This window comes from Xiphophorus hellerii, chromosome 3, assembly GCF_003331165.1.
Source record: "Xiphophorus hellerii strain 12219 chromosome 3, Xiphophorus_hellerii-4.1, whole genome shotgun sequence".
Taxonomy (NCBI): Eukaryota; Metazoa; Chordata; class Actinopteri; order Cyprinodontiformes; family Poeciliidae; genus Xiphophorus; species Xiphophorus hellerii.
In genome coordinates, this window is record NC_045674.1 from 1,893,329 (window position 1) to 1,911,431 (window position 18,103).

The following is an 18,103-nucleotide window of genomic DNA, read 5'->3' on the forward strand; positions in this document are numbered from 1 at the left end:
GTATCAATGACCTTACAACAGACGCACAGAACGTGATGGAGAGAAGGATGACGTTGATGGAAGACATCAACTATCTGATAAGAGAGAAAGACACAAGTGCTACAATTTCTAGATTACCTTTGAATCTTTTGATTATTTGTGTTATATTTAGAATATTATTATAATCTTCAGTTATAAATAGCTGTTCAAAACATACCTAACCATTATAATCACAGGTACGGTGCTGATGTCTGACAAGGTGAGCCAGGGCCTTGGCTGGGGTGGAGAAAATTTGATTCAGTAGCAACAAGTTTAGAGTAAAGTTTTGATTTCAGGGAATACAGTTGTTTTTGAGTGAACCGAGCACCGAGCCCTGTGGTACGCCACTTCTAACTAGAATGGTAGCTTAACCTGATCACTTTCCATTATTGATCTGCACTCTATCTTAGAAATCTTTGATCAATTTTGACAAGTGAAACATTAAATATAGACACTGGGATTTCTTTGATATTTTTGTATTTGTTGTTCTTTTTGATATTATTTTACCAAAGTTTCACTTCCTTCTGCTCTCTCCCCTTGTCTAATGGAACCAGGGTGTGAGTTGTGTCCACTTGACTGGATTCTCTACAAGGACAAATGCTACCTGTTTTACGACAAACCAGCTCCTTGGAAGACCTGGGAAGAAAGTCGAAGGTTCTGTAAGAAAAGACGAGCAGATTTGGTTATAATTGATGATTTGCAGGAGCAGGTAAAATCTAATGCCACACCAGAAATCTAAGGCTAATCTGGACATTTATGACAATCAACAAACAATCTGTTCACAGAAATTTGTCAACAAACACATCAAATACTACTATGATCCTTCTCATGGATACTGGATGGGATTACAGAAAGTTAACAACACCTGGACCTGGGTTGATGGACGTGTAAACACTCTTGGGTAAGAACTATGATTTAAAAATATACATATTTAGGTCAAAATGTAAATATATATTGACAAGCTTGTAGAAGAGCTAAACTGTGACAACGACTCCAGGATCTCCAGGACTTCTTCTAAAACCAAACCTTGGTGGACTGTGAGATATGTTTGGGTTCATTGTTCTGTTTGGACGTCCAATGATGTCAAAGCTTACTGGGCTTCCTCAAGCTTCAGGCGTCCTCACAGACAGCAGGACAGTTTCTCCCAGGATATCCTGATTCCTGATTGAATCCATCTTGACCTCCACACTCTGCAAGTTTCCAGAGGAAGGGAAGCGGCCCCAGAGCATCATTGGGTCCCTGCCGTGCTTCACAGTGGGCAGGTTGTTCTTTTCAGCAGGAGCTTCAGACGTCTGATCAGACTCAAGAAGTTCCAGTTTTGAAAAAAACAAAAACTTCTTTTCTTTATAATGTAGCTATGAGCAAACTGCAGCTGGGTTTTCTTGTGCCTTTGGGTCAGTGGTTCTGTAGGTGATTGAGTTCAGGCATGGAGACCTTCAGTCCTCAGTCTGTCCTCACTGTGGGACCTGAAACCTCTGTGGCTGATGCCACCAAGCCTTGCTGCTGGTCTTTTGCAGTCAGTTGATGGTTTTTGACCACCTGCCTCCTTGGGAATGTGGCGTCTTTCTGTTTCAGCCACCAGGGGGCGTAGCCATTGTCCCTGTAACTTTAAAGTTGGGTTTTATTCCTCCAGCTGTAATTCTATGAACATTCAGGGCATTTGCTATCTTTCTGCTTCTCTTAATGGTAATGGGTTTCTCTGAACCTTCTGGAGGCTTCCTTGGACTAGGCCATTATTGTAGCACCAATGAAACATTGAGGTCAGTAATCGGGGCATTTGAAGTGTTCTTCCTCAAACAGGATGGGTGAGGGCCGTCATTGTTACATCAGGGGAGATCAAGATAAAACACCTGGTTTACAAACGCAGGCCCATCTGAAGAAATCTGTTCAGAGGGAGGAATAATTTTAATACTGCGTCATTGAAAGTAGGATTTCATGTTGAATTTTATAGAATATACAGTACAGACCAAAAGTTTGGACACACATTCTCATTGAATTCAATGAGAAAGTGTGTCCAAACTTTTGATCTGTACTTTATTTGTTAGATTAGTTCTATTTAAGTGTTTAACTTTTTAAAGAATAATTTATTTATTAAAAAAATATAAGAAATTTTCAGTTTTCTTGAAACCTTACTTTCTGTTTAAGTTGAACAGCTTTATATCCATTTGTGAAAACATTTAAATCTTTAAAATCCAGTCGTACAAGTTCTTACAACTCCTTTATTTTCTAGTCTGGCTTCTTTTTAAATCTGTCTTTATTCATAGTGTCTAATGAGACTGATGTCCCAGCAAGATGTAGAGAAACTCATTCATGCGTTTATCTTTAGTCGCACTGATTATTGTAACACTGTCTTTACAGGCCTGACTAGACAAATCAATCTTCCAGCTGCAGCTGATCCAGAACGCTGCTGCTCGTGTTCTGATTAAAACCAGGAAGATGGTGCACATAACACCAGCTCTATATTTATTCCACTAGCCCCCTGTAGCTCAGAGAACAGACTTTAAAATACTGATGTTAGTTTATAAATCACTGGAGAAACATCATTCAGCTTCTATGCGCCACAAATCTGGAACAAACTTCCAGAAAACTGCAAAACTGCTGAAACACTGAGTGCCTTTAAATCTAGACTAAAAACTCAGCTGTTTAGAGTTGATTTTGATACATAATCAATTAGGAATTTAACAATGGCACTTGACTTAATGTAATATTTTGATTGTTGATTCTATGTTGCATGACTTTGAGTTTTTGTTTTTTTATAATGTAAAACACTTTGAAATGCCTTGCTGCTGAAATGTGCTATACAAATAAAATTTGATTGATTGACAGTGACAAAACATTTAGATGCTGATAGTTATCATTTTGCTGTCAACGTGGCCTGATTTTATGTTTTGAGGTTCTTGTATTTGTTTTAAAGGTTCTGGGCGAAGAATTGGATCTCTACTCCTGGACCGCATGTAATCGTGATTCCAGAACGAAATCCCAAAGAATGCTGGTCAAAAGAAGAGAATGTGTTTGAGAACAAATTCATTTGTGAGCGTGACGTTCGCAAATTTTAATGTAACTGACTGTTCTCTTAAAGTTTCATGCAGGAATGCTCAACTGTGTCATGAATGTGTTTATACAATGCATTTCATCATGACTTTAATCATCTGCTGGTCATGTTATCACTTCATTCTTAATGTTTATGAACTCTCATCTAATGAACCTGTCTGGTTTGCACAGCCAGGGTTGGATGGGTTTTTCTGCAGCTGCTCAGGAACCAGACTGTCTCTCCATTGTTCAGGATTCCTTATCTTTGGTATAAACCCATGTGTGGACTGCCTGACAGAGCAGACTCAGAGCGTACGCTGGCCTGGCTTTGATCTGAAATGTTAGATCTTGTGGCTCTCACACCATGTGCGTATTTAAAAATGCACGTTTTAAAAAGTGTTTGGAAATTAATTATTTTCCACAATAATACGGTGCGTTGGCCGGATCCCTTGGCTGGACGTCACATGAGCCCGGCCTTTATTCTCCATCATAAGCAAGTAACTGTAGCTCGCAGAAAAAGCCCAGGAAATAGACAAAACCTATCTTTTTATTGTTAATGCAAAATGTTATATACTTTTCATTTCATTTCATCTGACAAGCTGAAATAATAGCAATATTGCTGCAAGTTTTTCCACAATAAATGTTAAGAACTAAAACTTGTGGAAAACTAAACTGAAGTAGCTGATAAATAACCATTTCTTATAGTTGTAAAAAGATTTACTGTATTAAAATGCACATCCCAGTGAATCATTTGCACAGTACTTGTCTGACTGCATTGTGCCAAGTGTAAAGCTTTGGTGGCGGGGGGATTACGGCGTGGGGTTGTTTTTCAGGAGCTGGGCTTGGACCCTTAGCTCCAGTGAAAGGAACTCTGAATGCTTCAGCATGCCAAGACGTTTTGGACAATTCCATGCTCCACACTTTGTGGGAACAGTTTGGAGCTGGCCCCTTCCTCTTCCAACATGACTATGAGCACAAAGCAAAGTCCTTAAACATGTGGATGGCAGAGTCTGATGTAGATGAACTAGACTGGTCTGCACAGTCCTGACCTCAACCCTTTAGAACACCTTTGGGATGAATTAGAGCGGAGTCTGAGAACCAGGCCTTTTCATCCAACATCAGTGTGTGACCTCACAAATGCACTTCTGGAAGAATGGTCAAAAATCCCCATTAAAACACCCCTAAACCTTGTGGACAGTCTTCCCAGAAGAGTTGAAGTTCTAGCTCCAAATGGTGGACCAACGTCATTGAACCCAATGGATCAAGGTAGGTGAGCAAATACTTTTGGAAATATAGTGTATGTTCCAATGCTTGTCCTAGAGTTGGAACACAATGGTGATCGGTTGGAGTTTCTTTAAGAAAATATGGAGTCCTGTGTTGGGTATGCATTACACTGCTGATTTCAGGTGAACTGAACAGTAAATTAGCTCTTAGATTAGGGAAAGGGGAATATCAAAATAAAAGCTGGGCTTTGTAAAACTTTTAACTCAACTGCTAGCAGGACTGAATCGCTTCAATCATCGCTCATGTTTTTTTTATTTATTTATTTTTTTTTAATGATTATCCTTTCCTCTGCACCTGTCCAAAGAGTTGGCTGAAAACAGGGTGTGCAGTTTTAACGGCTAGAGACAATAGAGCATGCGCTCTGTGAGCTCTCATATTCTATTTTATTTATTCCCCGATTAAATAAATATCATTCTAAATTAAATAGAATAAGAGCTACTGCAGTGTGTGAAGAGACTTACGAAAACTGCTCTCACTGAGACTCCAGTCCTATGTTCATAGTAAAAAACCTTTCAAAAGAATCTAATCGTTAGTGAACGATCACATTGCTTTTATTTGCGTTTTGTAATTTACGCGACTGTTTCTATTCCGCTGGAGAAATATCGCCGTCTGCGGTTGTAACCGAAGAACGGCTTGAAAAGAGCGCCTACGATGTGCACATCCGCCTATAGTGCGCAGCGGTCCGCTGTTTGATAGAACGGTGTCTGGAGGCGGAGGGATCCGCTTGTCAGTGCAGCGGTCCTAACGGCCTCGGCTGCCGGCGGTTAGTGAAGAAGCTGGTTTATACTTTCACAGGTATGTCAAGTTCACAAGTAATATGTAATATGTACCACTGTTAAAAGTGTGTTGTAAGTCCAGGGTTTTTTGTTTTTTTTTACCGACATTGATTGTATTTTGAGATATTTTGTGTATTGTAAGGGACTGTTTACTGCCGCTAGCCTAAATGCTAACTTGTTAAAAGGAGAAGCAGAAGAGTTGGTAGTTCAATAGTAGATATAGCGACAACCACCTAAAGAAAGGTTTTGCTTATCCGCCCACACGAGGAGAACTGTGAATTCCAACCAAATCTTAACACAATTGTTAGCTTTCATACTAACGTTAGTCAACAGTTACGACCCAAGTTCCTCTACAAATGTGCTAACGTTTAACATTTAGAGTAACAGTAGTTAGCATTTAGACTAGCGGCAGTTAATGGTCTCATGTAGGGTTGCCAACTGACCCGTATTAACCGTCACGTCCCGTATTTTAAACCAAGTCCTCTGTTCGGGACTCTCTGTTTTTCGTGTTTGACTGCAGCCTGCAATTTGTGTTTACAAACACTAGATGGCAGTCCGCTCCTTTCAAACAGTGACATCGATACATATATATAGGCCTGTCGCGATAAACGATAAATCGATTAATCGTACGATAAATTAAAGCTATCGACGCCATTTTAATTATCGGCACTATCGGCTCTTCCGACCTTTTTCTCTTTCAGCTAATGAGACTGAATGAAAAAAGGCTCAACTCCTGTGCCTCCCTTCCTCATTTCCTTAGTATAAAGCCCAGCGCACACTGCACGATCTTAGAGCTGCCAGCCGATTGTCGGCTCATTTTCAAAACCTGAGAGACCACACATTAGCCGACAGAAATCCTAGGTAAAACCGTTCGATCGGGTTCATTCCTGCCGTGTGGTGTCCAACAATGGGCACAAAATAATGGCTACAAGTCCAGTGAACTAATTTTAAAACCAGGCATTAATCAGTGCTTTACTACAATCTACCTGCAATGCATGTTGCTAGTGTCAGCGTAAAGTCCTGACTGAATGAAAATCATTATAACCTATTTACCTCACGTTAACGAAGAACAGCTGAAAAGTTACCGGGTTTATCAACTGCGTAGCTGTTTCGCTCCAACTCCTCCTCTTGTCATTTCTATATTCTTTGCATGTTGAATAAACATTAATGTTGTTTCCACATATTATCTCCGATGTCCGCTGGACTTCGGGTTGCGCCGTGTCAGCTGTTTGGGATTCCCCTCCGTAATTTCCCCTCAGAAAACACGGAGGAGAATCCGCGCTTTCTGATTGGCTGCCTGTCACATTCAACAGGCTGAGTTAAAGCTCCCAGTCGGTGAAAACCCCTGATTTAGATCGGAGCGGCAACAACGATCTACCGTAACACACCACACAATCTTAGAAAGACCAACGTTCTAAGATTGTTGTAAGGGGAAAAATAGGAGCAAAAATCATATAGTGTGAACTATTGCATCAGGTAGTCGATGTGCCCATCTTCTCTATTAAATCTAATTATTACTGAAGGGCAACATAATATACAGACTTCATAATCTGCACTCTTTTGGTTGAATGCAGTATTTATTTCCACTTTGGCTTTATGTTGTTTAGTTTTTTTTCCAAGTAAATTTTTTGTTGATGGAGACTGAGAATCCATTTTGTTTTTGTTTTTGGTTGTTTTGTTTATTTTGTTTATCAGTTCCAGTGTTTAGTGTTCTTTTGAAATTAAAGTGTATCTATCTTTGGCAGGAAATCGCATGGATTATTACGTCATTTCCATTACATCAGTGTAAAAAGGTCTTCAAACAATATTATCGTTTATCGCAATAATTTTTGAGACAATCGCTCAGCAAAATTTGCTATCGTGACAGGCCTACATATATATGAAGTAAAAAGCGCGGCGTAGCAGTGCTTCATCTGCTAAAGGCTTTTCCAATCAGTCACAGCTAATTCGAAACATTTACTTTGAAGATTAATTTATAGAAATCTACCAAATATATTCATTTCTATAACTGCAAAAAGAAATGGGTTAAACCTGTCAGTGGCTAAATGAGAGTCTCTGAAGGTTCAGAATATCGCTGCCTTTGATCAATACCAGTTATTGTTGATCAAAGGCAACTCTCAACAGGTGGTTGTTGAGCCTTGATTTAAAGGAACTCAATGTTTCAGCTGTTATACAGTTTTCAGGAAGTTTGTTCCAGATTTGTGGTGCATAGAAGCTGGATGCTGCTTCTCCATGTTTGGTTCTGGGGATGCAGAGCAGACCAGAACCAGAAGACCTGAGCGATCTGGAGGGTTGAAACAACAGCAGCAGATCTTTAATGTATCTTGATGCTAAGCCACTCAGTAATTTAAAAACTAACAAAATTATTTTAAAGTTTATTCTCTTAGCTACAGGGAGCCATTGTAAGGGCTTTATAGCTGGGATGATGTGCTCTAGCTTGCTGGTTTTAGTCAGAACACCAGCAGCAGAGTTCTGGATCAGCTGCAGCTGGAGGATTGATTTTATTTCCTTTTAGACAGACACTGTTGCAGTAATCAATGTGAAATGCATGGGGGAATTTCTCTAAATCTTGCTGCAACATTAGTCCTTTAAGCCTGGAAATGTTCTTTGCGTGGGGGAAAATCCCGGGGGGCTTGGTGAGTCCAGACCCCCTCAATTTAGGAAAAGTCTAGAATTCCCCCCCCCCCCCCCCCCCCCCCAAAAAAAAAAATCATACAAGAAACCTTGTATTTAAACAATATTAATATGAAAAGGCAAAAGAAACAAAGAACGAAATAAATCTGCCATCCATCAAAGAAAAAAATGCATTTTTATGCCCCCCCTGCCACTCTTAGAATAATATTTTAGTCCAAAGTGTAGGATGAGCAACAACAGCAGCACAGGCTCCGTCAGAGCCGCTGAAGTCAAGAGGAAGTTGTGGCTCTGCAGCACAAACAAAAAACCCTCCAGTAAGAAAATACTTAAAGCAAAAGTCATTTAAGACCTTTTATTTGTTTTCACTGCTCAATAGGAAGAAACGTATTAAAAATAAAAATCCGACTGCAGTTTATTTCATTACTTTGACTGAATGTTAAACTGCCTCGTTATGCCTTGGAAATCAAAACTGGCCAAACTGGCTACATTGCTTTGATAGACAAGCTTTTTTGTAAAAGATAGCAAATATCTCAATTATATTTAGCTCTCCAACTCTTACATTAATAAGAGTTTGAAACGGGAGGAGCTAAGCGCTACAAGTAGCCGACAGGTCAGTTTGTGGGAGGTGAGAGCAGAGAGAGAGATAGAGAAAAACAGAAATGTATGCCTTTATTTCTTACCATCTTCAACACAGAGCCTCTAAAACCACACAGGTACACAAAACAAATCTGAATATTTTTCTATAAAAACCCTGGTGCTTTGAGCGTTAAGTTTAACTTATGATACTTCCCAGATCTTCATTACTTCTACCTACTTATAGATTAAGTAAATAACATAAATTGTATTGAGAGCCACTTCAGTAAATCTATATTTATGAGGAATTTTATCAAATGGAGTTACTCATTAAAGCTTGTTTTTATTTTGAACCTTAAATTTTTGTAAAGGTGTAGCAGAAATTAAATCTCTGACACTGAATCAAACTCGTATCTAAACATTTAAATTTAGTTTGACTTCTATGGATCTCAACAGTTTGTTTACTGAGGAAAACTACATGTTTCATGTGCATCATCACTTACAAGTCATTTTTGGTCTTGCAACTTGAACACATTAAAACTTTTTAACCACATTTTATGTTACATTTCACTGTAACTTTGCTGACCCCCTTCCCCAAATTGCTCTTTAAAAAATTCTCTGTTTATTGTCCACCCAATAATAAAAAAGGATTTCTTCCCTTGGTTCTTCAGGTGATAGAAGGCCGACTTTGTAATTATCTTTATGTTCTGATGCTGCATCAAACCCTGATGTCTTTTAAAAAGTGGAAGAGGAACCCGCCTGCTTTCCTGTGAGCTACAGCTGAGATCATTCATTCATTTGGACATTTTCTAAAGTCTTTATCATTTTCTCTGTAAAGGATGGAGGACAGAGTGAACCATGACTCTTATTCTACAGTCCCTGTCACCAAAGACAAACTTTCTCCTGAAAGTAAGTGACTCTATATATTGTATGTTTTATGAGGACTGAAAAGTAACAGTGCTAGCCAAATGCATTTAATTTTTTTTCTGTGTAGGACGTTGTAGTGTTTTTTTTTTCTTTTTTATATCACAGATGAGCTTTAATGTCTTTGTATCATCACAGAAATCTCTCGGCAAATCAAGTTTAAGACAATTCAAAGTCCTTCATATGGTGAAAACATAAAAAGTGGAGAAGCTATTCGGCTGTGGCATAATAAAGGAAAGTAAATACGATTTGGAGAATGGACTTAAATCAATGTTGTGTGCTGACTCTTGGTCAAACCTCCTTTGGCCCAAAAATACCGACTTCAGTTTTGTTTTTATTCAGCAGAAGAAAGTTATGGCGCATCCACTCATTGATTTGTTCTGTGCATCTGCTCAGAGCTTCAATGGTTCACAGTCACCTGGTGACATTGTAATGCAGAGCTGCATCACCTGCACAGTAATGGAAACTCATCTTGTTGTTTGTTATAACCTGAGGTCAGATTATAACATATTAATTAAGGGAGCATGTACATATTAAATAAGAGTCCAGAAAATGGAACATCGCAAGTTTTTGAAACTCCAATGTAAAGTTACCTGTTGACACAAACAAGCCCCAAAGAAAAGAAGGCGAAAATCTCCCACTGCAACCAATTATGCTACCACTGGTACACTTACATTCTGTTATAGTCTTTGTTAACTGTACACTTTATATTTAAAGGGCCAGTATTTTGTAAAATCAACTTTTTTGAACTTTACATAATAGGGCAACAGCGGTAGAAGTTTGCCTTGCAATCGGTGGGTCGCCGGTTCGATTCCTGGGCTGCCTGTCCCTGTAGTTTGTGTCCTTGTGCAAGACACTTCACCAGACTCGGCTGCTGACGGTGGTCAGAAGGGCTGATGGCTCAAAATGGCTGCCTCGCTTCTGTCAGACTGCCCGAGGACAGCTGTGGCTACAATCCAGTAGCTATGTCCTTCATCAGCATGTGATTGTGTCCTTTGACATCTCAATTAGATACATATACGGGCATTATAAATAAAATAAATTATTATTAGTAGTAATACAAAGTTATTGTTTCATCCAAAATATGCCTGGAGTGTTGCTTTCATTCTTTCATGAATGTTTGAGAAATCCTTTACTCTCCCATGCCAACCATTCAGCCTAGTGAAAACATCCCCTCTCAGCTCCTTCAGACTAGCCAGCAGAAATTAGCATTTCTATAATTCCTTCTCTGAATCCTGCGCTTCTTATGCCAATACAAAATGATGATTATTACTGTTTTATGTACATGTTTTCCTCAAAGTAGCAACGCATCAGGCAGCAGCAGGCAAAATACTCTTATTGCATTTAATTGGAATCTAACTTTCAGCAGAAAGGTAAGATTTTACTGGAAGGTTTTAAGGTACAAACTTAAATCTAACATTGTTACAGTTATTTATAAACCTGGCAAAGTTAAAAAAACATGTTGGAATGTAAAGTTGTCAAAAGAAATCTGATTGAAAATGACATCAATGACACTGATTTTGTTTAATTTCAAAAACTCTGTGTTCATTTCTGTTTAAGGAGACGAGAGTCAGCTGATTTCTGTCTGGTCATTTATTCATGAAGATCAGAGTTCAGGTACAGGTTCAAGTGCTGAACAGTCCCAGGCTGAAGGAAGGCCATGTTCTAACATTCAGATGTTAATTATTTACCTTAGAATGACATCAAACACATAAACCCACTCTGTTAGATCCATACTTATTTCTTGCTCTCTCACTGATACATAGCAGGATCCATGGTATTACCCAAGTAGTGGTTGTCCTAAATACTGTAGATACTCCATTGATGCTCTGTATTATCGATATAAATTGTCTAACCACTGTTCAGTACAATCCAGCAGGAGTCGTCTTTGTTTCTTCCAGGTGAAGCAGAAGAGGAACCAACAGCATTCACTAAGTCTCGTCTGTATTTGGTGGGTTTGGGGATTTTTGTTGGCCTGGTAACTACAACACTCATCTACAGTAAGTTTCATTTCAACAAAATATATATCTTCCTATATGAAGAGTTTGCAGTTTAAAGCATTAAGATATACTGTAAGTGCCTAATAGTAGGAGGCAGGGCCGGCACGGGGCCCTCTATTTCTGCTAATAATGTGGATTGCTGCGATCAACAGTCAAACAATTCGATCATCCTCACACCTGGTCAGGTCATATCTGCACGTTTGCAGTTAACAAGAGTCGCACTACTGTTGAACCCAAAAAAACTCAGAAATATAAAGAGCCAACCACGAGAATCAGCTCATTTAAAGTTAAAACTCAGTTTCACACAAACACAAAGACGTTAGCATAATTTTTTTATTGTTGTACTGGACCTTTCAAGGTAGCTATCAGGCTAATTGTCTATTAGCTGCTCCACAAATCTTCTGGATAAAAATTACATTACAAAGACACATTAAAACATCTTGGGTTTATCCTTTATCTTGGGGTTTTCTCTCTTTCCTCTTTCTTTTCTCTGTCCCTGAAGGATTTTGTCCTTTTTGTGACATTGTTTTGCTAACTTATCTTCCACCGCTGCTTTGGCAGTTTGAATGAGCAATGCTCATTGTAGCTCATATTACCAGTGAAGTGTTACCTACCTGGGCAAGAGCAATTATAAACAATGATTTCTACACGATCAAATATATGTTATTGTAAAAAACAATCACAACTTTACAATGAAATTGTGTGTTTCTGTTAATATAGTCACATGGAAATTATTACTTAAAAAAATAAATCAGTTCCACTTGAGGGCACCCTAGTGGCCCTAAGCAGTCACTTAATTGACTTGTGCAGGCCTGGTAGGTGAGTTATGAACGTTGATTAAAAGTCAGGGACACTGAAGTGTCACCAAGAATCAATTTAACTTAATGCTGCTCAGCTTGAAACCTGTCAAGGTGTTAATGAGAAGATCTAAACTTGTGGAGAGGACGATGCCTAGTTTATGAACCTCACGATCTCATCTTTTTCATAGACGATGGCTTAAATCAGTTTACTGTTCTTTGGTTCTAAAGTGAGAATACTGTCTGACATCCTGAAAAGATCTGAGAGAGAAACTGAAAATGTTGATGCTCCTCTGATACAGATAAATTCACTGACTCTCTGACTAATTTGTGTTTTTCTTTAGTGAGTGTAAGGATGGCCACGGTGCTGGAAAATATCAAGGACCTTAAAATAAAAAAAAGTCAGCTGCTTCTGGAAACTACGATAATGGAGAGACAGATTAACGCACTCACCCTAGAGATCGACAAAGGTGATTAGATTTATTCTTTTTTTTTTGTTAGAATCTTCAATTATAAACAATTTTCAAGACTTGCAGTGGCTTGCAAAAATATTCACACCCCATAATGTGCTCAGGATTCAAATTAAATTCCAATGAATTCAATTTATTTATGTTTGTGGTTGTAATGTGACAAAATATGGAACAGTTAAGGCGTATGAATACTTCTGCAAGCCACTTTACCTGATGTTTATTACCACCGGTAGAGAGCAGATGACCACTTGTCTGACAACAAACTGATCCAGTAAAACTGATTTATTAGCAACAGGGTTACAGCAAACGTTTGATTCTGGAATAATTATTTTTTTAAGCGAGCATAGAGCCCTGTGGTACGCCACTTCTAACTGGAATGGTAGCTTAACTTGATCAGCTTCCAATATTGATCTGTATTCTACCTTTGTAATCTTTGCTTGAGAAATTTTGACAATTGAAACATTAAAATGTATACTTTAAATATATAAATATACTTTATTTCTACTTGATATTATGTTTCCTTCTTTCTCCTCTTTCCTCTTGTCTAATGGATCCAGAGTGTGGGCCGTGCCCGGATGACTGGATTCTCTTCAGACAAAAATGCTACATGTTTTACGACGAACCAGCTCCTTGGAAGACCTGGGAACAAAGTCGAAGGTTCTGTCAGGACAGACGAGCAGATTTGCTTGCAATTGGTGATCTGGTGGAGCAGGTAAAATCTTAACACCACCTGTAGCTGCTTAACGCTAATCTGGAAGTTTCTGAAAAGCCGAGGGTTTAAAGTTATAAGATTTATGACGATGTACAAAAAAATCTGTTCACAGAAATTTATCAACAAACACATCAAATATTACCATAGTGAACACCATGGATACTGGATAGGACTACAATATGTTAACAACACCTGGACCTGGGTTGATGGACAAAGAGACACTCTTGGGTAAGAACTATGATTTAAAAATATACATATTTAGATCAAAATGTAAATATATATTGATAAGCTTGTAGAAGAGTTAAACTGTGACAACGACTCCAGGATCTCCAGGACTTCTTCTAAAACCAAACCTTGGTGGACTGTGAGATATGTTTGGGTTCATTGTTCTGTTTGGACGTCCAATGATGTCAAAGCTTACTGGGCTTCCTCAAGCTTCAGGCGTCCTCCAGACAGCAGGACAGTTTCTCCCAGGATATCCTGATTCCTGATTGAATCCATCTTGACCTCCACACTCTGCAAGTTTCCAGAGGAAGGGAAGCGGCCCCAGAGCATCATTGGGTCCCTGCCGTGCTTCACAGTGGGCAGGTTGTTCTTTTCAGCAGGAGCTTCAGACGTCTGATCAGACTCATGAAGTTTTGAAAAAAAACAAAAACTTCTTTATCTTCCTAATGTAGCTATGAGCAAACTGCAGCTGGGTTTTCTTGTGCCTTTGGGTCAGTGGTTCTGTAGGTGATTGAGTTCAGGCATGGAGACCTTCAGTCCTCAGTCTGTCCTCACTGTGGGACCTGAAACCTCTGTGGCTGATGCCACCAAGCCTTGCTGCTGGTCTTTTGCAGTCAGTCGATGGTTTTTGACCACCTGCCTCCTTGGGAATGTGGCGGCTTTCTGTTTCAGCCACCAGGGGGCGTAGCCATTGTCCCTCTAACTTTAAAGTTGGGTTTTATTCCTCCAGCTGTAATTCTATGAACATTCAGGGCATTTGCTACCTTTCTGCTTCTCTTAATGGTAATGGGTTTCCCTGAACCTTCTGGAGGCTTCCTTGGACTAGGCCATTATTGTAGCACCAATGAAACATTGAGGTCAGTAATCAGGGCATTTGAAGTGTTCTTCCTCAAACAGGATGGGTGAGGGCCGTCATTGTTACATCAGGGGAGATCAAGATAAAACACCTGGTTTACAAACGCAGGCCCATCTGAAGAAATCTGTTCAGAGGGAGGAATAATTTTAATACTGCGTCATTGAAAGTAGGATTTCATGTTGAATTTGGATAAAATATATTTGTTACATTAGTTCTACTTAAGTGTTTAACATGTTTTTTATTTGTTTTTTGAAAATGTTTAAGAAAGTTTCAGTTTTGTCAAAAATGTAATTTTCTGTTTAAGTTGAACAGTTTGGTTTCAGTGACAAACATGTAGATGCTGGCAGTTATCAGTTTGATGTCAATGAGTTGCTGTGTGATTTTATTTAATGTTCTGGAGTTCATGTTTCTGTTTTAAAGGTTCTGGGCGAAGAACACGGTCACCAGTCCGGGACCAAAAGCTCTGGTGATTCCAAGTCAAAATCCCTCAGAGAGCTGGAAGAAAGAAAACAATGAGTTTCTGAACAAATTCATCTGTGAGCATAAAGCTCGACTGAGGTCCAACTGACCGACTGTCCTCTGAAAGTTTCATGCAGGAATGCTCAACTCTGTCGTGAATTTCTATATACAAGTCATCATCACCTTAATAATCTGCTGGTAATAAATATATTTGCTACATTAGTTCTACTTAAATGTTTAACCTTTTTTAGATCATTTGTTTGTTAAAAAATATAAGAAAGTTTCTCAACAGTTTTAGATGCAATTGTGAAAACAAAGACATTTAAATCTAAAATCTTGTAAGTTCATAATACTCCTTTAATTTAATTTAATACTAGTCTGGCTTCTTTTTTTATATACTTCTTATTTATATAGTGCCAAAATATGTAGATGCTGGCAGTTATCAGTTTGATGTTAGTGAGCTGCTGTGTGATTTAATTTAATGTTCTGAGGTTCATGTTTCTGTTTTAAAGGTTCTGGATGAATCAGACGGTCACCAGTCCAGGACTGAAAGCTCTGGTGATTCCAAGACAAAATCCCTCAGAGAGCTGGAAAAAAGAAAATAATGTGTTTCTGAACAAATTCATCTGAGCGTGACTCCCGCCTGGCTCATTCTGTCTAACTGCTCTCTTAAAGATTCATGCAGGAATATCAGCTGTGTCATTAACTTCTGTATACAAGGCATTACATCATCACTCTAATTATCTGACAGTCAATTTATATTATTCTAAGTGGAGAGAGAAAACAAGACTTATGAAAATCCTTTATTTAAACATTTTTATGCAGAATGTCAACATTAAAATGAAAACCGAGGCTTAATGTGAAACAGAATTACAGAGTAACAACTTCCAGCGTCAGAGTAACAACGTCTTCCCAAAGGGCAGAGAAGTGGCATAGCTAAATGTTAAATACATTTAAATTCAACTAAAATGAAACATAAACCTGAGCCGCTAAACAGTTTGGACATTTAAACCAGCTAAAATGACCAGAAACACATGAAATTAGATGCAAAATACATACACATAAGTTAAAACTGGAAACGTGCAATAAGTTTAATAAAGCTTCACAGTTTAAAAAACAAACTAATCACTAATCCAATTCAGTTTATTTACACAGTGTCAATTCAGACCAAATGTCACCTCAAGGCACTTTACAAAAAATAATTTCAGTTCAGTCGTACAAAACATTCCAGTTGATTCAAGTTCTCAATGCAGAAGCTCACTTAATTATTCAAAGTGTTTAAAAGGTTCCTAAGGAAACCCAGTGGATTGCATCGACTTTTAGCATTCAGAGACGACCAGCAACCGTTCATACCGAGCATGCACATGGTGCACATGGTGCACATGGTGACAGTGGAGAGGAAAAGCTCCCTTTAACAGGAAGAAACCTCCATCAGAACCAGAACCAGGCTCAGTACAGTCTGAAGGTCTGAGGTGACAGAGCAGGATGCAAAAGAAACAGATGAACTGATTATTTTTGGTGTTCATGGAAATAAAATGTTAGACTTTATTAAAAAAAAAAAGCAAAACAGTTTTCAAACTACAGGTAGACAAGTTAGGTACATAAAGACATGAATTAGTAGTATATTAGATTTATTGAAGATGAAGTTTATGGAATATTTTATTCACAGCACAGGTTAAACGGGCTGTAAACTGCATTTCACATGCAGCTTAGACTAACAGGATTAATCAAACTGGAAACTTATTACGTTTTGTTTTGGTGTCTCACAAAGATCCAAGTCAGGAACTCCACATTACATGTGACCTGTAGGATCTTCTCATTAGTGGCTGTCACTCCAGAATGAATGAGTGAGTGAATGAATGAATGAGTCATGCCTTTACACTGAGGTTTAAAATGGCCTAATTTAACAGCGTGTGTAACTGTTTTCTGCTAAGCTCATGCTGCTAATAGCTGTTTTTGTATGATCATGGTTCATCAAGTTGATGGAGAAAACTGTTGGAGGCTGAATGTGTAAAGATGAAGAAAAGTAAGTTTGTAAATCTGCAACCTAAATATATAAATATAGTAACTTTAAGAGTTCAGATTACAGAAAAGCGTGGTTGGTTTTCCGTTTGGGACAAATCAGAAATAACTTTATAAAGTGTCAACTAATAGTTTTCCTTTGATTTTTATTTTCTTTTTGTTTTAGACCACATTCAGCTCGACTAAAGAACATTTTGGACCTTTAAACTTCTTTCTTTCATCTTTACATTGATATCAGCCTCCTCTAACAGTACAGATGTGGAAAACCTTTGTTCTGCATACCTGCTGATGCCATTGAGACGATATTCACCCAGTTGTGTTAAGACATTCAGGGCTCTTATAAATGGTTGAACTGTAACACAGACCATAAATATAAACCTGTAGCATTCATGTACTGAGAATGATAATGCTATTAAATCTTATTTAATGCATTCAAAGAAAAATTAAAATAAAATATATAGTACATTTGGGATTTAATTAGGAAGTTTATTTTATAAAAGTTTAAAGAATCATCTTGATAGTTTGATTGTTGTGTTACCATGGCTACAATATTGTGTAATCTTTGTGTTTGAGCTGGGTTTGTTGACAAATACCTCACAGCAAATAATAACCAATAATCAGTTATTTATTTTAAACTCAGCCAGTTAACCTGGGCTTGCTATCACAGACTTCACTAAATCTATATTTAAACATCTTAGTGATTCTGAGGCTCTTAGTAGGAGGGACAGGGGCCTAAATCATGATTCTGCCCAGGGCCCCATATTACTTGGGCCGGCCCTGCATGAAGAGCTTCTGCATCTCTGACCTGGAATCTACCTTTAATCCCCCGGTGGCCCCTGTCAGTCCCCCGATGCTTTTGGGACATTTTGATTTGTTTAACTGTGGCATGTTTGGCTTTATGCTGCGGTTCTAATTATTGCTACAATATTTTCTCTGATGTTTATTTTGTGACTCTAAATGGGCCGAATCTTCCTTTAACAGTTGAGGTTCTGCAGTAATTTCTATTGTCAGCTGCTCACCTCCAGCCCAGATCCCGTCAGCAGCGGCTTTAACCCGCCTGGTAGAAACGTGAAGGTGAAGCAGAGCGAATAGAGAGCAGGTGGTACCAGGTGGTACCGGGGCTTTGAGCTGCGGTACCGCTGAGGGTTGCGGTGACAATCCGGTACCATTTCTTTATATCGGGCATTCTTTACATCCGTCAATGGGACCGACTCAGGCTGCATTTAGTGCAGCTCTGGAGCAGCCTGATCAAGTTAAAGTCAAGTTTTCTCTGCAGCTGAAGCATTTCTGTGTTTAGGGGCGAGGCGGGTTTTTCCTGCTATT

General features: G+C 38.6%; 1 protein-coding gene across 1 annotated transcript in view; it reads left to right on the plus strand.

Moving 5' to 3' along the window:
- Positions 1–17,250, plus strand: part of LOC116717305 (secretory phospholipase A2 receptor-like) — a 36,448-nt gene extending 19,198 nt beyond the window's left edge. Inside the window, exons 7-14 of the mRNA XM_032558574.1 lie at positions 9,154–9,224; positions 10,800–10,856; positions 11,141–11,239; positions 12,381–12,506; positions 13,064–13,218; positions 13,331–13,446; positions 14,720–14,956; positions 15,271–17,250. Of these exons, the coding sequence (XP_032414465.1) occupies positions 9,154–9,224; positions 10,800–10,856; positions 11,141–11,239; positions 12,381–12,506; positions 13,064–13,218; positions 13,331–13,446; positions 14,720–14,867 (772 nt within the window). The 3' untranslated portion in view covers positions 14,868–14,956; positions 15,271–17,250. The remainder of the gene's footprint in view (positions 1–9,153; positions 9,225–10,799; positions 10,857–11,140; positions 11,240–12,380; positions 12,507–13,063; positions 13,219–13,330; positions 13,447–14,719; positions 14,957–15,270) is intronic.
- Positions 17,251–18,103: the final 853 nt, after the last annotated feature.